Source organism: Kogia breviceps, chromosome 2 (genome assembly GCF_026419965.1).
Source record: "Kogia breviceps isolate mKogBre1 chromosome 2, mKogBre1 haplotype 1, whole genome shotgun sequence".
Lineage (NCBI taxonomy): Eukaryota > Metazoa > Chordata > Mammalia > Artiodactyla > Physeteridae > Kogia > Kogia breviceps.
Genome location: NC_081311.1, coordinates 33,172,237 through 33,194,140, shown reverse-complemented (window position 1 = coordinate 33,194,140; position 21,904 = coordinate 33,172,237). Strand labels below are relative to the sequence as shown.

Sequence of the window (21,904 nt, the reverse complement as noted above, 5' to 3'; positions counted from 1 at the left end):
ATATATATATATATATATATATCTGTTAAATTCAGGATACTGATAGCTGTTCCTCATAGTATGTGAACAATACTCAATATGAATAGTTTAATGTGTTTATAGAAAATAGCCTGTTGCTTAACTTGAAAATACATTTGCAAAGATAAAAACCACTTTGGCCAGAGTCTTCTGCATAAACAGTTTAGTTTAGTTGCCTTTTGACACCTTGGGCAGATATCTGAACTCTCATGAGCTGTTTCGGCTCTCACAGGAAGTGGTTGAAGCCATCGATCGCAGTGCCTTTATCAACTCCGACCTCCCCATCATCATATCTATTGAGAACCACTGTTCATTGCCTCAGCAACGAAAAATGGCAGAAATTTTCAAGGTAAGGTATCAGCTAAATGAAGGGATGGTATCTTGGCCTTTGTCTTGTGACTGTTGTTGAGCTTAATTTGGGGCCACTGTGGACCACACCACAGCTGGACCTCAGCTGTGAAGCACGTACAGTTAAGGTCCCTCAGACCTGAGAAATGGGGATGCCCTGGGAGTTTGGGCTCTCTCTTGAGTGGTCCATCTTTTCAGCTGGAGTGATAGAAGCTCTGTTCTGTGGTCTCCTGAGCATTAACAGAAAACCTTCGGAGATAACAAGAGACCAACTTTCCAACGCTTTTGGTACCACACATCAGGGATGCCAGGATGTCACCTGTCAGTTGTATGTAGAAAAGCTGAAAATATCTCAGGGCAAATAAATCAAATCTTCTTGTGGCCCAACTTCATATATGGAGATCCAAGGTGGCAAAGAGGTTAGCCTGGCCAGGATAGTGCTGCTAACACTCGGCTCTTCCTTATACAAGGGAACTATAATGCAGACAGATTTAAGGGCAAATATGCCATTATACTTCCCCCTTCCTCCACTGGTAGAGGCATTTACGGGAATATGGCTCTCAGTGGGAGGGAGGGGCATGGCTAGAGGGAAATGTCCCCAAATACTAATGTCAACAAACCTAATTAGCCTTCCATGTTGCCTTTTCTTTGCCATCATTTAGAATAATGGTCTCTAAACTTTTTTGATTGCATACCCCATCAGTAAAATATACCACGTATTCCTGTTGTGTGTGTATTGACTTATTCATAAATTATATACATATCCTACTTATTAACATATTTTATATATTAATTAAAACATGCAAAAATAGAACATAAAAGAGAGTAACATAGAAAGGATGAAGTAAAGAATAACTTTTAAATACTATTATTTATTAATGATACAAAAACCCTTTTGCTATTATAAAAAAATTTTTAATAAACTTGTTTATTTATTATCTAAATTTTTAGTGGGATTAATATGATTATATACACTTCATTATTTTGGAAATTTTTGTGATCACTGACTTGTATGTCTGCTTTTAAGTTTAGTTTATTATTTCAATATTTGGCTTTAACAGCTATAGTAGCTGATAAAAATACCTTACAAAGATACCTGTATCCAGGTGGAAAAGGGGTGTCATTAACTGCACTTGCCAAATCATGGTACTCATTTCTCAATTCCATTAATGAGGCAAAGGTTCTTAGTGGAATTTGGCTAGACAATTTATATGTTTCCTGGTATCAATCAGCTTTTCTTATAAACTAATTGAAAAGGTGTTGCCTTTTATATTTTTAACAGATGAGTTCAGACTCCAATAAAATCCTTCATTTAGAAGATGTTTTAACCATTAGAAAATCTGCTTCCAGGTAGCCTGAGTGTGCATACATAAGAGTTTTTATGTTAACACACATTGTTTCCTACAACAAAATCACATCACAATAGAAATATTTTTAGACAGCTGTCTTTACTCTTTCCAGAACACAAATTTTATCTAAAAAGCAAATACGTTCGGTCTTCCCTGGTGGTGCAGTGGTTAAGAATCTGGCTGCCAATGCAGGGGACACGGGTTTGAGCCCTGGTCCGGGAAGTTCCCACATGCTGCAGAGCAACTAAGCCCGTGCGCCACGACTACTGAGCCTGTGCTCTAGAGCCCGCGAGCCACAACTACTGAGCCCGCGTCCCACAACTACTGAAGCCCGTGCGTCTAGAGCCCGTGCTCTGCAACAAGAGAAGCCACTGCAATGAGAAGGCCGCAAACCACATCGAAGAGTAGCCCCCGCTCGCCGTGACTAGAGAAAGCCCACGCGCACCAATGAAGACCCAATGCAGCCAAAAATAAATAAATAAAATAAATAAATTTATTTTCTTTAAAAAAGCAATTACTTTCTCACTTCAGTGTTAAAATGTTACCCTTATCATATAGGAACACATTAACAGTGATTTTATCATCATCGTTGTCTGGTAACAAAGTACAGCTACCCACTGTAAACACAGAAAAAGTCCGAAATTTTAGGATACTTTTTTTTTAAAGAACTTAGAATACTTGTATAACTTAGAATACTCCTTTAACTAACTGCTTTTTCCTTATATAAAATGTGAGCTTCTATATGTTGTAAAAGATTTTCATAATCACTTTTCATCTAATTACAAAATATTTCAAAGAAAAGTCTTTTTGTGAAATTAACCACACGTCGTCACCAAAGCATCCAAACTGTCACCATCTCAATAAGCTGTTAGCAAACAAAGATGTGAGGGACTCAACTTTGGTCCCTCTGCATCAAGAGATTCCCCCCTCCTCCCTCAGGGACCTTCATGAACAGTGCCTGACATACAGACTGAGGGCGCCATTTTCCATCTGTACGTTAAGCACTAATAAGCTTCCATTTTGTTCTTTTTTTCATTAAAAAATAACTAGAAATGGAAACTGACATGTTTTCTACCCTCACCCCCAATGGGTCCTCCTGTGCCTTCCCCCACCACCCACCTCCTTGGAGGATACACATTTCCCTTTGAAGACCAGTGCTCAGAAAAGCTTTATGAGATGGTGTCTGTGGTTCTTTGTACTCAGTGGTGACAAATTCTCCCTATTAATTTTCAGTTTTGTCCCCACTTCCTACCTACTTCAAGGTTTGTATCCTTGTGACTTCTTACCCATGTCTGGAACAGACGATATTCTACAAATCACAGCCTCTAACTGAGTCTCTTTTTCTTCTTTAGTACATCAGATCCCAGAGTATTTTTCTAAATAGTTAGAGCTGGGCCCCCCTGGAGAGGGGCCTAGACCCCTCCTCTTGGAGGGGTCTAACCACTTCCCTTCTTTCCAGTAAGAAACTATGCAGGGCTGGGGGGCGGGACACACGGATACAACATCTTTCCTAGTTCCTCTTCCTAGGATTTTAAGAACAATTGAACTGGGCTGAAATATCTAGCTGATGATTCAGGTATAGATAAAGGGCATTGATTATCTGTTTTCCTTTATTGTTTTCAGACTGTGTTTGGAGAAAAACTGGTGGCTAAATTCTTATTTGAGAGTGATTTCTCAGATGATCCAATGCTTCCCTCACCTGACCAACTCAGGAGGAAAGTGCTTCTCAAAAATAAGAAGTTAAAAGCCCATCAGACACCGGTGGATATATTAAAGCAAAAGGTACTCTCTTGTTAAAGAAGTTATGAGTATGCTGTGTGCCCAGAACAAAGAAATTAATGTCATTCTAACCTTTCAGATGACTGGTGGGTAACCAGTTTTTGAAGATTCAGTTTCCTTGAATGATACACTTGATTTTGGGCTTTCCACTGAACAGACTGATAAATACTCTCTTCCCACCTACAGAAAATTTTATTTCAAAAAATTGATGTAGAATGTACCTCATTATTTAATTTATTCTGAGCAGGATAATATGTGACTCTTGTCTCTGGGCCTGGGCTTCACAGCTGTCAATCCCACAGTGGTCGCTATAGTCCTCTTTAAGAAGAGTCCCCTGGGCTTCCCTGGTGGCGCAGTGGTTGGGAGTCCGCCTGCCGATGCAGGGGACACGGGTTCGTGCCCCGGTCCGGGAGGATCCCGAATGCCGCGGAGCGGCTGGGCCCGTGAGCCATGGCCACTGGGCCTGCGCGTCCGGAGCCTGTGCTCTGCAGCGGGAGAGGCCACAACAGTAAGAGGCCCGCATACCGCAAAAAAAAAAAAAAAAAAAAAAAAAAAAGAAGAGTCCCCTGTCGGGAGAGCACTTGTACATGGGGTTATGACTCCTGAGGTCAGGAGTAGAACCCCAATAGCAGCAGCCCAGCTTCCCAGCATGGAAGTTGGCACATTGTGTCACTGTGGCATATGGACCCCAAGGCACTTCTGTACCTGCCTCACCCATGGAGATCTAGTCCCCGAGCACCACAGACTTGCCTATATAGGAGGGCCCTCAGTCCAAGGATCTGTGAAAAAGTTCAGATCCAAGACCACTGAGTCCATATTGCCAGGTTGAACTTACTCATCCCACAGAATGACAGCTGCCCAAACTATCTGTCCTAGTTAGGAGAGCACTGTTGGCCCTGAAACACCACTTTCGAAAATTACAGCAACCAAGAGTTGCTGCATGAACCTCAGCCCCCCCACAGGACTAGAATGGCGCAGCCCCGGCAGCATGGACAGTCCAAAGTAAAACTAGGTCATGGCCTAGAGCTTTTAATTTCTCTCTGAGCATCACCTCCAAGCCTCCAGGCCCTACTCCAGTTCTGCTTTAAGTGGTTCCCAGAGAACAGATGGATTCTATGAGCCCAACAGACTTGGAACCTTTGTCCTAAGTCATTGATTAAAAAATGTCAAGTTGATCTGTACAGCAGAAACCAACACAACGTTTTAAATCACCTGTACTCCAATAAAATGTTTTTTTTTTAATTTCAAGTCAAATTGAGTCAGAAGTCCAGTTTGACCTAGTTGAGAAGTCTATTTGGAACAATCGTCAAATCTTTACTTCCATTAAGAATATTTGGATATTATTCCATCTGTGGATATGCTTGGATTTGTGAATCTTAAGACATGATTTCCAGAAGTCAATGCTCAGGGTCTGACAGCACAAGGACCGTGAAACCATCACCTCTCTTAATTTGAACTTTATACCTCAGTTAATACAACCTAGGACTGTTCTCGCTATTTAAATTCTTTAACGCCTACCAGGCTCATGTTGAGTTTGTGGAGAGCAAAGAGTTCAGTTATTTTCATAGGACTAAACTTATGCCTAGTCTCCCCATTTTTCCAGGTTTACAATTAATTTTAAACTTTTGTGTAGCAGGAGTCTCACATTTATCTCTGTTAAACTTGCTCTTCTTGGTTTGGGTTTGTTATTGTAGCATACAAGGTTCTTTGTGGATTTTGACATCTGTCATCCAGTTATTTATTAGCAGTTTTCCAAATTATGCGTTCACCCAAGTTGCCCTTGAGCCGAACGGCCAAGTGGAGAGCCCTGTGGCCCTTCTTGCAGGACCTCCCTCAAGTTTAGGTGATTATCACTCTTGTCTGGTGCTCTCTTCTCTGAAGCCCAGAATTCTGCAGAATCTGCCTCAACCTCTTTCTTTATAGAATAGAAATTGAGATCTAGGCATTTATGAGACTTTCTCCAAGCCACCCAGTTCATAGTGGCAGAGCCAGGATTCTGATTCAGGTCTTCAGGGAAGACCTTGTCAAAGACAACACAAAAGTAGGATACACTGATAACAATCACTGGGGCATTTTCAAAGACACAGATTCTTAGGTCTCAAATCTGCCCAACTAAGTCAGAATTTCCATAAGGAAGACTTGGTAATCTGTTTATTTAAAAATAATTCTTATCCCCCTGAAAGTTGGAAAATACTGCTTATCTGTTATTTCCCACAAAGTGAGTTACCTTACCCGCAAAGTCCAAAGAGGTTACTGTGTGGGAGATTTGTTCTTAGTAAACCTATGCTACTTCTTGCTAATCACCTCTTTATTTTCTGTGTTCTCAAAACCAAATAATCCATTCTGAGATTCTGTCAGGTGTTACTTTGACACTTTCTACCATACAACTTCTACAACTTACCTCTTCCTCCTTTTGGAAAAATGGGACAATATAATCCCATTTTCAGTTTTTTCAAATCGCTTCCAGAGCCCCATGATTTCCCAAGGACTACTGACAGTCATATCTGCAAGACCTTCTAATTGCCTGCCAGGTTGTGGGTCTAGACCTGGTGATCTGAGTTCACACGGGGTTGGGTGAATGCATCCCAGGAGCTCCAGTGTGCTCAGACCAACCCTCTAACTTAGAAGGTCTGGGTCCTTTCTGTGCAGGGAGCTCACCCTCAGCAAGGATGCACTGACCCAGAGCAGGATTTCTGAAGCCCTCCATCTGCCTCAAGCTTGTGCTAAGGCTCTTGCCGAGGATTCTTAACCACACCCTGCCAGATCACCAGTATTCTGCCCTTGGTCTCCTCAACTCCAACCTGCTAGACTCAGACACTTCACACTCAGTGACAGGTGCTGTGCTAGGGGCTGGGGGAACAGAGCAAATGAGACATGGCTCCTGCCTGGACCCAGGTGAGCCAGTTCTTCACCTGACACCCCACTCTAACCCCCGGACCTATATCTGAATTGCTTTTATCAAGGGCTGGGGTCCTGTTCTTCTGCCTCAAAATAAGTAGGATACAGCAAAGAATAAGGAGGTCAGCTCTTGGCTGGCACTGGGCCACCTGTCCCCTACGTCCTGCACTGCGGGAAGTACCTGAGCGTCAAATGGACCTTGACACTCCACCTTCTGACATTTGCTCGTAGTGGGACTTTGAGCGGCAGCACCCCCATTGTTGGTTCTCAAAACCTTCTGTCAGGGGGCCCACCAGGCTCTTGTCATCACCATTCTCGGTACTTGGCTCCACCGTGCATGTTTACTGCAGGAAGGCCTTTGCTTATCCAGGACAGATGGACTTGCTTTTGTAGCTCACTTGTGCCTAGAGCAGATTTCCCAAAGCTTGGAAGAACGCTACTCCAGTGAGACACTCTGAAAAAAAGAAAAGAAAATTTTCTTGGTTAAATAAGTGTGGGAAATACTGCACTGGAGATCTTTGAAGAACCATGATGCCCTTTAGCATAATTAATGAAGGCTCTATGAAACTCAGTTTCTGTAAGATGCTGTTTTTAAACTTCCATTGTGTTTTGTGGTTACTGTAATTCTTATTTTTTAAATAACAGCTGTTAACACGCATGGAGCTAGTGTTCCATAAAAATGTTGAGCCTAGACAATGCCCAGTTATCTCGAGTAGACTGCATGTAAAAGATTTATCTCGATATCAACATCGGCTACATTGAATCTTCCTTATGTATATATTTTTATTATGAAGGTAACATAACCACATTTCAGAAAGCTTAAGGAAGAATTATTTTAAAACACACATAATTCCAAAGCCAAACACAACCTGTATCACAAGGATTCTTAACCTTAGTAATATCCACAGACAGAATTCAGGGGGTCCATGAAATTAGATGAAAAAAATTAAATTTTTTTTTGGCTGCGCCATGCGGCTTACAGGATCTTAGTTCCGCAACCAGGGATTGAACCCATGCTCCCTGAGGTGGAAGTGCTGAGTCCTAACCACTGGACCACCAGGGAATTCCCGAAAAAAAATTACATCTTCATTTTCACTAACCTCTAGCTGAAATTTAGTCTTTCCTCTGATTATAAATGTAGGGAACAAACCACAGTAAAGTTGGCAGCATCTATGTCTTTGTCACCAGTAGAAATCACAGATGTTTCATATTATATCACAGTTGTTGCTAATATCTCCAAGAATTATTTATGCTCATCACTATTTCAGAAACATTACTTGACCTACCATTATATATTTTTTAGTATGTTAATAAATAAACATATATTCCTATAGCACAAATTTTTTTTTTTTCGTTATGCGGGCCTCTCACTGTTGTGGCCTCTCCCATCGCGGAGCACAGGCTCCGGACGTGCAGGCCCAGCGGCCATGGCTCACAGGCCCAGCCGCTCCACGGCATGCGAGATCCTCCCGGACCGGGGCACAAACCCGTGTCCCCTGCATCAGCAGACGGACTCTCAACCACTGCGCCACCAGGGAAGCCCACAAATTTTTTTTTAAGATTTGATATCTGTATCACCATTCTTTTTTTCCCTTGTAATCTTATGTATTTTGTTCTGTGCATTTAAAATATCATTCTGAGAAGGGACCTTACCTCACCAGACTGCCTAAGGGGCCTGTGCCATAAAAAGATCAAGAATCCCTACAGTATTAACATTTAATAGCTAGCCTTTTATTCACATCATTTTATATAATTATAATCATTATATGTAGACAGAAAGTTACATAGTTATTGAACAAAGGATATAGAATTATATATATATTTACATAGATACATGTATATATATATATGCCTACAAGTATAAATATTATTTATATCTATACACACAAAAAAAATTCTGTATCCTTTGTTCAATAAATATATATCACAAGTATTTGTCAAGTCTTATTCTCTCAAGCAGATACACCATAGTTTACTGACGTCATTCCTCTATTGTTGGACTTTTAGGTTGCTTCCTGTTTTTAATTCACGCAAGTAACTTTGCCTATATTTTGGACTATTTCCTTATGCTAGGCTCCCAGATTTATATTTATTCTTGTGTCCTGTGATATTCCTTCACAGTAATTCTAGTCAAATGTAGAAGCACATGACCTCCCCGATAGCACACATCAATTTTCCAGAAATCTCTAGGCCTATTTTGTTAATCTGACTGACAGTTCACATAAAGGTCTGTTGAAAAAACGTTATTTAAATCAACTATTCCTTTAGTCTCGTCCATAGGGATTCTAACATTTTTCTCAAGGTCAAAGGCCTTTAGATAGTATGTTAAGAAGGGGGAGGGCTTCCCTGGTGGCGCAGTGGTTGAGAGACCGCCTGCCGATGCAGGAGACACGGGTTTGTGCCCCGGTCCGGGAAGATCCCACATGCCGCGGAGCGGCTGGGCCCGTGAGCCATGGCCGCTGAGCCTGTGCGTCCAGAGCCTGTGCTCCGCAACGGGAGAGGCCACAACAGTGAGAGGCCCGCGTACCGCAAAAAAAAAAAAAAAAAAAAAAAGAAGAAGGGGGGAAAAACCCAGTTTCTTAGCAGAGATTTACTTTTCCAAAATAGATGGGCTGATTAGCTTCTTCATCATTTGGGATTGATGGTGGTTCCCTGAAGCACCCAGGTTTCTCCTGGTGGGGTTGTCCTAGGAAACCTGGATGGCTGGGCACCACACACGGATTCCTTGTGACTGTTTCCTAAAAGCTTCTGGATTCCTCCTGTAGGGACGTTAACATTCACTAAAGTATTGACATTGTGCTTTAAGTGACTATAGAGTTTTGGGGCTTTTCTGAAATAATCAAAATAGGTTAAGCCACTTTTTATGACTGTGGTAAACGTTAGGTGGTCATTTGGTAAACTATAAATGAAAGTTTAGTAGGTGGGCATCTGCAGTCTTTAATTATTGATATGTTACAGGCTCATCAGCTGGCATCCATGCAAGCTCAGGCTTATAATGGTGGCAGTGCCAACCCTCCACCTGCTAATAATGAAGAAGAGGAAGATGAAGAGGACGAATATGATTATGACTATGAATCCCTCTCTGACGGTAAGAGAGCCGACCCTATGCTATACGCAGGGAAGTGCCTGGAAGATTTTTCTACTGGGTTTTTTGGGTGTCTTTTTTTTCCAAAAATAAGTCTGATGCTCCATAGACCAACAATACAGATTGTTGTAATATTATCTAAGAGTTTCTGGAATCCTGCTGCTTAGCAAGGAGGACCAAGCAAGGAAAGGGATCCTGTCAGCCACTACAGACACCACTCAAGGAAAGAATAGGAGGGTGTGGGAAGCAATCCAGGGGTTGTTCCTAAATTGGTTTCTAGAGGAAGAGGTGGAATTACTGCAGAGAGACCCCGTTCCCACCCTTTGAGCATCTGGTGTAGCGGATGCTCTTGGCAGGAATTGTAGACGAGGGCTGTGACTCTTTTCTCTCCCCTGCACCACCTGCAGGGGGCAGCATCGCGTTCCTGTGCTCTCTGCTGCTCCCCTTTGCTGCTTTCGCTCCTGCTTTCTAAGAGCATAGCAAAGAAAGAAGCAGCATTTCCCTTCCCCGCCCCCCTTCCCTGGTTCTCACATTACTAAGCCAACCAGACATTTCCTTCTGGCCCCACCAAAAAGATATGGGTGATGGCGAATGATGCAATACGAAACAGTCACATGAATGATGTTACTTACCTATGAAAGGTGAAGGATTCTTCTTAGGAGATAGTTAGGTTTCAGTTGTATTTCATTTGCACTAAATTAATGTCATTTGCTAGAGATTGCAAAATGTTTTCTCAGGTACCACTGCTGATGGTAGACTGTTTAATTTTGGCAACTTCTGAAAGACAAATATTCAGTAATGAAAAAAATACCAAAGTTCCTGTTTATTTAAATGTTATAAATGTAGACTATATTACTTCTCTGTAGGATATTGTCTTGTTAATATGCAGATATGCCCAGACCAGCAACTGTTTACCACTTGCATTAAGAGAATCAAGCTACACTCCTTCAAATATCTGCTTCTCACGCAGCACGATTGTCTCCTGGTCGTGGTTGGTTTTGTGAGCCTCCATCATAGCCAGCAGCTACAGTCCAACCTCTTTCTGCCCCCAGATACAATACTAGTCTCTGTCCATGTAATATTTGTCCTTAGTAATTGTTGATTCCTTCATACAATCAACTAAAAGCCAATGTACACGACCTGAAGTCCCATCAGATAACACGAAGGGCATATTCTCTAATGGGGAGGTCGAAAGAGGGAGAAAATGGGAAAGAGTCAAGGTCATTTTTTGTATCCTATTCCTCAGAAGTCGTGGGAGTATGAATCTTTTTATATTGACTTATTCCTCCCCGTGGATCTCTACCACAGTCATGGTAATGTTGTTTCATAGAACAAATTTATTTGATAAGAAATGAAAACCACATTTCAGAAATCAACCAAATCCAGATGTTATTTGCCCCTGTAAGAAGTTAGTGCTCGGGAAGATAAATTCACTCTCTATCATAAATTACTTCTGTGTTTTTTTCTGTACTTTTGAAAACAGGAAAGAAAAGACTTTTCTTAATTATTAGTAATAGTAGTATAGGAAGTTTTGATATGCAGATAACAAAATGCATAGGGGAAGGTGGGGGAAGGAGCTTTCTGATTTATTTTCAGTTAGGAGGGTAAAATTTAAACCCTACCCCACTGAATCTCTAGGACAGTTGCACGCTTCTTAAAAACCCACATGTGCTGGGGTGAGGGTATACATGGAAAGCACCTGCAGGTTCTGCTCCAATAGACTGTGAGACTTTGGGTCAATGTCTTTTCACCACTAGACTTTAGGCCCCTCAGAGGCATAATGGGAAGATTTTGTTACAGGTTGTCAGATGTTCTCCCTTCTAGCACTAACATCTATGATCTATGACAGTTAATTCCAATACCACCACATGATAATTTCCCATTTCATTAAAAGAGTCCTCTGACTGGCTGACTCCCAAATAGGCCTTGTAGTTGATTATGCTGGGACTTATTTAAGCTTACCATATTAAGGCTTCCGGATGCTACTGTTAAATGCCAGTCTTTCACTTTTGGTCATGGTTTGTGGTGCTGAGCTCATCCCTGCCTTCTTGCCTCAACCTTACTTTCTCTGGCTGAGATGGGAAGAAAACAGAAACCTGCTTGCTAAGGGTAGGACCATTCCCAGCTTCTTAGCAGGACCCCAAAAGTTTCTAAGCTTCTTGGAATGATGGACCCCTTTGAGGATGAGATGGAAGCTGTGACCAGTCCCCTCAGAGAAATAAACATGGTCTCAAATTTCTACATAAAATTGCAGGAATTTTCACAGGCCTTCTGAGCCCCTCGCAGGCACCTCAGGCTAGAAACCCATCTCTAAAGTCTGGGTGGCCCAGTTTATCTCTGTGACAGTTCTAGTCCTCAGTTTTCATGCATATAAAATGAGCAAATTCGTCTAAAACCTCTTTTGGCTATAAAAATATGATAGCTCTGGGCTTCCCTGGTGGCGCAGTGGTTAAGAATCTGCCTGCCAATGCAGGGGACATGGGTTCGAGCCCTGGTCTGGGAAGATTCCACATGCTGCGGAGCAACTAAGCCTGTGCTCCACGACTACTGAGCCTGCACTCTAGAGCCCATTAGCCACAACTACTGAAGCCTGCGTGCCACAACTACTGAAGCCTGCACGCCTAGAGCCTGTGCTCTGCAACAAGAGAAGCCACCTCAATGAGAAGCCTGTGCACCACAACAAAGAGTAGCCCCTGCTCGCCACAACCAGAGAAAGCCCACACATAGCAACAAAGACCCAACGCAGCCAAAAATAAATAAAATAAAATAAATTAATTTTAAAAAAGAACGCTTTAAAAGAAAAAATGTGATAGTTCCTAGGCACAAAATTACTTCCAGAAAATCTAAAGGAAGTTGCAAATGAGGCTCAAGTATTTCAGTAACTGCTACTCTGCCTTTTGGCCACTAAGTTCTTGATGAGTATTTATTCAATTATATTTTATTAAATAAATATCAATTAATTTTTTCCCAACCTTGCTGTTTATCTTGACTAGCTTTGAACATGCACTAGAGTAGAGATTTGAATTTCCAACTTCATATAGACATTCTATGACTTCGTATATATGAAGTCTAATGACTGCATGATTCTAACAAATTAATCAATTTCTATCCATTTGACATAAAGTATTTTGGGGAATATTAGGACAATCAGTAGCTGAAAATACGTAATGTGAATGTGGAGGCATGATTAACGTTAACAATGTTTTCACTTCTTTTATTGCTAGCCTTTGCATTCCTTAACAGTCAAAATATTAAATTGATGGAAGATTTCTTATTTCATTTACCTTGTAATCTAAGCTGTTGTTATTCATGCTTTGCTTCATACTTAGTTTAATTTATCTGGCTTTTTGCCTTAATTTTCCTTACTTTTCTCCCCTTTCTGATTCTGTTTTTCTGTAGCAGATGTCCTTACTGCTTCTCCTGTTCTTAACAGTCAGGAAGGTAAAGCCACTTGAACCTGACCTTGTAACTGCATGAATGTCAGCATTCTGTTTCCATTTGCTTAGGCCTGATTAGCATGAAGTTGTGACCCTCATAAGAATAAACATGTAATTAAATGATTGATCTCGTTTATTTCTTGGCAGCCTGCATGGCCCTGATTTGGTATAAAGATATTTTGGTCTAAGCATTTGTGATCTGATGAGATAGTAAAATCATGGGTGAGAAATGAGCTTTCTTGTTTTTCATTTTAAAAGAACATAATCATGTTATATCTCTAACACCTTTAAAATCATTTTGAATAGTAATATCAAAACAAGAGCAAAGTATAAGATTATCTGTCATACTTTGGAAATTTTTAGATATATTTTAATTCCTATCCTTAGATTTTCCCTTAATAAATTGATAGACAGTTATGAAAAATTTACTTTCCAATTAAGCATAATTGTGAAAATAAGTGTCTTTTTCCCTCTGGTTTTGACATTTCTAGAGGTTAAAAAAAGCTAATAGCTTCATTTTAAAGTAGAGTGATTAAATCATGCCTGCACCATCTAGAAGTGCTTCAACCACTAAATCCTTCCCAAACTTGTGTGCTGAGAGCTTCTTGACAGGGTATCTTCCATAATGTTTGTACAGTTCCAATCATCTGTATGAAAATGAGCTTTCTCATTTAGATTACGTCTATATGGTACCAAAACTACTGGTAAATTAGTCTATTCAATCAAAAATGAATGTATCATTTTAAAATTATACTTCAAGCTATCATTTTGGTAACATGTAGCCAGCGCCTCAGTCTTACAGATAAGCACAAGTACCTGGATATCCTTGCAATGATGTAGCCATAGCCCTTAAGTGAAGCATTCAGTTCTTGTTCGCTGAAGCCTGCCAACTCATTTTCAGACAACATTCTAGAAGACAGAACTGAAAATAAATCATGTAATGACAAACTTCAGTTTGAGTATAATGAAGAAATCCCCAAGAGGATAAAGAAAGCAGATAACTCTGCTTGCAACAAAGGAAAGGTGGGTGAATGGTTTCTGTTAAATTACACTTGGACCGTCAGTTTCAGATAGGATTTCACTCCCTCCCTATCCTTTCCCTTCACCACTCCGCTCACTTTCTCTTAGATGCCAAAGTCCACATGGTGATGATATGGGATCCCTATCTGCAATTTATAGAAGGTTGGTCATTGATTCGTCCAGCCAATACCTACTGAAGATGTAGTGTGTGGCAGGCACTGAGATAGTGCAGGAGGTGATTTGGCCATGGAGACAAACATGTAAACACTGCTTGTAGATAAGTACAAAGAACAGTGATTACACAGTGTTATCAGAGCATGATGATGTTGAGACCAGGAGGCTGGTACGTTCAAGGAATTGCTAGAAGTTTTAAAGGTGTTTGGGATGACCAGGAAGATAAACAGGGTTGATTGGGAAGTGTTAACAGAGGAAGGACAACAAGAATAGAAAGAAAAATGAGATACCCGGACCCAACCCTCAAGTGCCTCACAGTGTATGGACTCTGAGCAAATCTATAGACACAGTTACAGTGACATTGTTGGACAATAAAATAAGAAAATACGCCAAAAATTTGAGCCACAGAAGATACATACTCCACTATCTGTTCATTCAACAACTATGAATTGACTGTTCCACATGTGAGACGCTGGGCTGTGCTCTGAGGGAAGATGAAGAATGAGTTAGACTCAGCCCTTGCTCTCAGAAAGCTTTTCTCTAGGGAAGGTGTTAGGACATGTATACGGGTAAGATAGAGCAAGTGAAACACAGTGATGACATGAGAAAGGAACAAAGAGCTTTAGGGATTCCAAGGTGAGTGGCGTATACCTTCCCTGTAAACCAGTATCATTTTTCCCTTGATAGGTTTATGATATGGAACTGGGAGAAGAATTTTATCTTCCTCAGAATAAAAAGGAAAGCAGACAGATTGCACCAGAGCTTTCTGACCTTGTCATCTATTGCCAAGCAGTAAAGTTTCCAGGTAAGAATAGACAGTATCAAATGAACTTATTTACAAACAGAAACAGACTCACTGACTTAGAGAATAAACTTGTGGTTGCCGGTTGGCGGGGGGGGGATAGTTAGGGAGTTTGGGATTTACATCTACACACTGTATTTAAAATGGATAACCAGCAGGGACCTACTGTATAGCACAGGGAACTCTGCTCAATATTATATAACAACTTAAATGGAAAAATAATAGATACATGTATATTTATAACTGAATCACTTTGCTGTACACCTGAAACTAACACAATGTTGTTAATCAAGTACTCTAATATAAAATAAAAGGTAAAAAAAAAAGAATAGACAGTATCATTTATAACATTTAAAGATACCAAAAGATTAAAATATGCTATTTATTTATTTGGGCATTGTGAATGCTCTCCAAATAACTAAATTGTGTTGCTGAAATCATTGTTACAGTATCTTCTAAATATTTATTATTATTATTATTATTTGCTTTGATGCTGATGAGGAAAATACCATAAAATGTTCATTTTTCAGATCATATCATGTCTCTCCATTATAGTTAATAATATTCATAACATCTAATAGCTAAAGTTTATTAAGCACTTAATACCAGGATTTATGCTAAGTATTTTATGTACATCATCTTAAATGACTCAATAATTCTATGAGTAGGTAGATTTATCTCCATTTTTAAATAACAGTCTGAGAGAGATGAAATAATTGGCCCAAGGTTTCAGAGCATATCAGTTACGACTCTTTTGTTTGAAAGTGGCAGAAGTTACTTAAGCAAAGAAGAAATTTATCGGCTTATGTGTTGAAAAGTGAAGGGATATATGAGTTTCAGGTACAGCTTGGTCCAGGGCTTTCTCTCTCCATATTTCTCACTCTGCTGCTACTATGTTGGCTCTTTTCCCTTTGCGGTTGCAAGGCAGCTGCAGCAGGCTAGCGCTGCATATTTCTAGATTCAGCTTCAGTATGAGTCTCTTCCAGAACTTTCAGCAGCAGTTTCATGGTTTTTCACTGGACCCTTTGCCCATCCCTGAACCAATCACTGTGGCCAAGGACATGCTGTGCTCTGGCTGTCTAGGACTTAGGTCCCGTGCCCCATCCCTGAGCTGGGTAGTGAGTCTCCACCCAAACTGCAAAGATCAAGGACAAGGTTTCAGTGGAGAGGTTTCCCCAGTTGGCCATTTTTAGAAGTACAAGTGAACTTAACCTGATAAACCACTGCCCCCACAAAAATGTGCATTTCAGTTAATAAGTGGTAGAACTATGATTCTGAAGCCTGTCTATTTCCAAAGTCCTGCCTTTAACCCTAGCACTACCCTGCCTCTCTGGTTAGGGTGTGCTGTCGATGAGCTCATCCAGATGGGGCAGCAGGAGGTGGAGGGCAAACAGGAAAGTCCATAAATATATAGAAGTCAGAAAAATTCATTTCCTCCTATTAAGAAGAAGGATTCCTTTGTACAACATTTCTGAGGACAGGAGAGCAGCTGGAATTGGGGTGTCCGTCTAAATGTTAGTAAGCAGCATATATGAACTTGGTCTAGAGAGGGAAGTTAAAATACCAACCCTCATTTTTTTTTAAGATGGGCGGATCCTGGCTTCCTGAGGCTTATCTTAAGCCCTAGTTCTCACATTCTGCCCTGCAAATGGGACAGAGGTCCTGGACTATTGAAAAACTAGGTAACGAGTGGTCTCTTCACACACCAGAAGGGGAAAAAAAAGTCATAGGTGGAACTTTCTCAATTTTAAGTTTTCTCCCATAAACTGTTTTTAAACTTTTGGCAGCTGCTACTGCTTATCTACTAGCAAATTCTGTTGAGGAGGATGAGAATAAATAAGTAGCAAGCAAAGATTTCAAAGAAATGCAAGACCTTAGCTATGTAGGTTTAGTTTCACAGATCCTGACTTTCTGTCTCATAAGTACAGTATGACCATATCTGCAGCTCGTGAAATTGTTCTTATCACGGGGTAAAATCCTTTCACTGTCAAAGAGCCTCGTGGCCTGCATGTCCTTCATCACAGGAACAGATGTGAAGATCACTCCATCCAAGAATCATACTCACTGCATCTCTTGTTCTTTATAAATTCAGGTGCCACTGCACCCAAACCATTCTTCTGGCTTTGTCTTTTCCTCTCAAGCACTGAGTAAACAAAGAGCACAAATTCCAAGAGATATTTGAAGTCACTATGAGAGATAAAGTTTCTGTACAGGTAGAGAATTGCGGAAAGGTCAAAACGTCATTTGGTCTAGCTTTTGACTTGAGGCACAGGTGAAGCATAGGGTTATTTGACTTATTTTTAAAATTCCAAGTATGCTGTTTTTTTAAGTGTTTATATAACACACATTCTTTATAGGTATACTATATTCTAATATATTTTTTTAGTAATTGAAGTTTCTTACATTTTTCTTCCCCCAAATTTATTTTCTTTCTCAAAATGACTAAATTATATTGCCAGAATCATTGTTGTAATACCTTCTAAATATTTATTGTCATTATGATTAATTTTGATGCTCAGGAGGAAAATACCACAAAGTGTTCATTTTCTTGAGCCATAACTTAATAAATTATATGAATTACAATAATAAAAAAGTGTTCATTTTGCTACACTGTTGATTTTCATTTTGCTACGTTATCAATTTCAATGCATCTCACCTTTCACCATCCCAAGTCCCTTTCAAGGAGCCACATGCAAAAAAACTCTTCTGAGCAATGAGGCACCATGAAGATCATGGGTGTAACCTTCCCCAGAAGTAAAGTAACTTCCCCAAGATCACAGACCTGCTTCAGTGGCAGGGCTCCACTACTCAGTGAGCTTGGTTGGCCAGGACAGTTCTATAACTTCTCTGCCCTTTGGATTCCCTACCTTCGAAAGAGGCATAACAGTGCTAACTTTCAGGGTTATTGTAAAACGTAGTGATAAGGTACGCAACGTGATTAGCACACTATCTGGAAAATAGTTGGCTCTCTCGAAATGGCTGTTGTCATTTTCATTGGTGAACAGACCAGCAGGGGAGATGAAGGTTCTTTGTTGCTCCTTCGATTACTTCTCTGGACCTCTCCAGATTCCTTCCCCTTTCTTTATCACCCGGCCCTTGTTTCCTTGCTTGCTCACTCGACCCCAGAGAAGGCCCAGGCTCCTCACAAGAGGGCCCACATACCCCTGGAGGATGTCAACATGTGCCGGGGTGTGTGCAAAAACCCCAGAATGAACATGTCCCCTCACTCTGACCCCTCATCTCTTTTACTCTGGAGAAAATCCATTGTTAGATCATTGTGTAGAGGGCAAAATTCACATAAAGTTTTAAGATAAAGCATAAGAATTCACTAGTCCATGTTTGTGCATCTTTGCAGTTTTGGATACTTCAGAGGAAAAAAAAATGTAGAAACCCCACAGCTGCTGTGTACTGAGCATTTTCTCTAAACAGGACACTCTATTAAGTATGTGGATATACATTATCTCATTTAATCCTAACCATGACCCTTTTGGAGATGAAGAAGTAGTGGTCAGAGAGGTTAAGTAATTTGTGTGAGGTCGCATCGCAGGGAACAGGGTTTAAACAGTGGAGTCTACACTCTTATTAAACACTACTTTATCCTGTCTTCTCTGATGATGTTCTTGGAAGATAAATTTTCATCTCAAAGTGGCCCCCCTGAATGCTGCTCAGTTAAAGGAAATACTCTCTAATGGTACAATTGTAGACAGTGAGAATGGTTTGGAGGCACTGGTGCCTTTAAATTACACTTCCTGCCCTGGAGCCAGGTCTGCATGGTGTGCATTCATTTCCTCATTCAGCAAATATCTGTGAAGTTCCCACTGTGCTGGGCACTGTGAGCTGGGCACTGTGACAGGCAGGAAGGATTCGGGGAGTGGTTGGACCAGAAGAGAGAAAGAGAAACCATGAAACATGATTACCATCATAATCTGTTTCCCATTCAATCCTCAGATTAACCCTGTGAGTGAGTTCCTATCATTGCACCCATTTTGTAGATAAGAAAACTGAGGAATCAAGAAGGCAGGTGTTAAGTCAAAGCTCATTCAGGAAGGAATTGATCCTAGACAATTATGATGCTACCGCTCTTGGCCATTCTTTTATCTCTCCAAACTGCGTGATTAGGTTCTGGAGCCCTTTCTTTTCACGCAATTTTTCGAAATCTTTCTGGTGTACATTCAGAAGGGTGGGAGTGTGATCTGTGGCCATCCTGTAATAATCGTGCAGGCCTTGTCACATTTGCCAACAGAGATAAAAACTTTGCTATCACTGCCTGCAATGCTATCATTAATGGTGCTAAAAATGCTAGTAGGTCTTCTGTACTGGGTTACAAGGGAATAGTAGGACTTCAAAATAAACATTAACAGGGATGGAAAATGTTGAGTTCCCTTGCTTGTAGTTTTTGGCTTATTTATCTTCATTTTATGGGAACAGGCCTGTCAACTCTAAATGCATCTGGCTCTAGCAGAGGAAAAGAAAGGAAAAGCAGGAAGTCCATTTTTGGCAACAATCCGGGCAGAATGAGCCCCGGGGAGACAGCATCATTTAACAAAACATCTGGAAAAAGTAAAGTCACCTTCTAACAGTATCTTTGCTTGAATCTGCATGCTGGAGTATTCCAGTATTTCTCTAAGCACTTCACTGGAACTTTTAAAATCTTTTTTTATTTTCATGAATGTTCATGTTATCTAAGTGTGGTATAAATATTTTTTAAATTACAAAATTACCCTCTTAGCTTCCTAAAAAAGAGCATTTCACTGAAGGTGTTCTAACAGTGTTTGCCTCAAAAATAAAATTGGAGCCACCTTGGAACCTTCTAGTGGTTCTTGGAACTGCACTCTTCACCATTATAACTCCAGAAGATATATCCATTTTATCTCTAATTACTTTTTATTGTCAAAGTAATAAATTCTCATAGTTAAAAAAACTCTAACAATACAGAGTATTATTAAAGTTTCTTTCCACTCACAATGTCCCAGTTCTATTCCCCAGAGGTAACCACTGTTAAGTTTATTGTGTTTAGTTCAAGAAAAATAAGATCCTTTTTAAGATAATCCAAATAGGATATAACTGAACATAACTTGTATAACTTTTATACTTGTATAACTTTCCACATAGCTCTCTGTACATATAATCTACCTTCTCCTTATTGCCCCTGTGGTATTCCATTGTGTGGATATGCATTTATTTAACCGCTTCCTCACTGGTGGAACTTTTGGGTTGCTTCTCGGGTTTTTTGTTGCTTTTTTTTTTTTTCTTGCTATAAAAAACACTGCTAGATTGAACACCCTTGTGCATATACTGTTGTGTATTTATGCAAATACATCCACAGGACAGATGAGGTACTGAGGCAAAGGACTTTCAGGCTTTTTAATTTAAAATGGTGTTGCTGCACTCATTTTAGCTATCCCTTTTTGGGGGAAGGTCTAAGTGGTTTTATTATTTATTGACCCTTGAATGGGTAGCATCCCATCTAGCAAGTAGAAAGGCATACCCTCGATAGCTATCATTTCGTCTCAAGGTGGTGGACTCGCTCACAAGTAACACTCAAGATGTATTCTGATGTGTGATGTGTCGTGATTGTTTCCTGGGGTGTTGTTCAGGTGTCTCTTGCTAAAATATTTAAAGTTTTCTGCACTAATCTGAGGCTAATCTTTGGGGGGGTTAGGTTCCTGTGAAGGAATGCGACAGGCCTGGGAGGACTCGCCTTCCTCTGTCAACCCAGCCACGTCCCTCAGCGCTATCATTAGAACTCCCAAATGCTACCACATCTCCTCGCTGAATGAAAATGCCGCCAAACGTCTGTGTCGCAGGTATTCTCAGAAACTGATCCAGCACACTGCCTGCCAGCTGCTGAGGACGTATCCGGCTGCCACCCGCATCGACTCATCCAACCCCAGCCCCCTCCTCTTCTGGCTCCATGGGATACAGCTCGTGGCGCTCAACTACCAGACAGATGGTAATGGGCCTGCTTCACCCGGAGGGGGGGGGGGCCCTCCCCTTGCTCCTTTGCGTCTTATATCTCAGCAAACGTAGTTCAACAAAAAACATGTTTCAAAGGGGGCAAGATTCCCACCTGAGGCCTGTGTGAGGGTAAATATACAGATAACAGAGAACAGAAGTGAACTCGATACTGAACTGTGCTCTTGACTTTCCAGAGTTAAGGCAATGGAAAAGAACCTTCAAGGAGCCCCTATTAGTCTCCTGGTTCTGCCTCCTTTTTAAAGCACTTTTCAAACATAAGACTGTTCTTGACAGGGTTGTGTCCAGTTTGTTTTTAAAGACCTGATGTGGTAGAGATTCCCTAACACCCTTAGTAACTGTCTTGCTAATCTCTTGTTCTTGCAGTGAAAAAATAGGGTCTCTCGAAACACTTTGTAAGTTAATACCATTTTAGCTTCTCCTCATCCCTTTGAGATTGAAGTGGAGATAAATGGTCAGTGCTCTAAGAGCAGCTGACACAAAGGAAACAAGTCTGTGAGTTACGTGAACCGAGAAAGTAGTGTTCCTGCTTCTCCACTGTCCTGAGATAACGGATGAGGCCAAAAACTCCAGAGTACAAGCTAACTTTTGTTGCATGTTCACTGTGCACCAGGCACCATCTCAATTCTTGACCCCTATTTTCTCATTTAATCTTTGCAACAACTCTAAGAAGTGGGTACCTTTATGATCCCCATTTTTCAGATGCAAACCAAGACATAGAGCAATTAAGTGGCTCAAAATCACAGTATGACTTATCATAATAAATGCAAGGACTCTGGGAGTTTAGAGAATAAAGTGTTTTGGTTCCACTTAGACGTGGTGAGAGGTGGGGAGCTACAGCAGGTGAGGAACGTTTCCTAGAAGCTCATTCAAAAACCAGTCTTCTCTTTGAACAATCAAGCACCCTTCTCCTTCCTCTCACGTGAACTGAATCAGATCCTAACCAACTGTGCTGGCCCATCGACCACAGCTTAGCCCTGTCTGCAGCCAAGGTCAAACCACAGTTGTAGCTCTGGGA

At 40.8% G+C, this 21,904-nt stretch overlaps 1 protein-coding gene across 5 annotated transcripts in view; it reads left to right on the top strand.

Moving 5' to 3' along the window:
* The window catches only part of PLCE1 (phospholipase C epsilon 1), a 328,855-nt gene that overhangs the window by 283,909 nt on the left and 23,042 nt on the right, over window positions 1-21,904 (top strand). For all 5 annotated transcript variants that reach the window (XM_067024972.1, XM_059054408.2, XM_059054405.2 and 2 more), the window contains 7 exons: window positions 251-367; window positions 3,339-3,497; window positions 9,351-9,480; window positions 13,816-13,937; window positions 14,796-14,913; window positions 19,339-19,470; window positions 20,573-20,863. In XM_067024972.1, coding sequence (XP_066881073.1) covers window positions 251-367; window positions 3,339-3,497; window positions 9,351-9,480; window positions 13,816-13,937; window positions 14,796-14,913; window positions 19,339-19,470; window positions 20,573-20,863 — 1,069 coding nt within the window. The remainder of the gene's footprint in view (window positions 1-250; window positions 368-3,338; window positions 3,498-9,350; window positions 9,481-13,815; window positions 13,938-14,795; window positions 14,914-19,338; window positions 19,471-20,572; window positions 20,864-21,904) is intronic.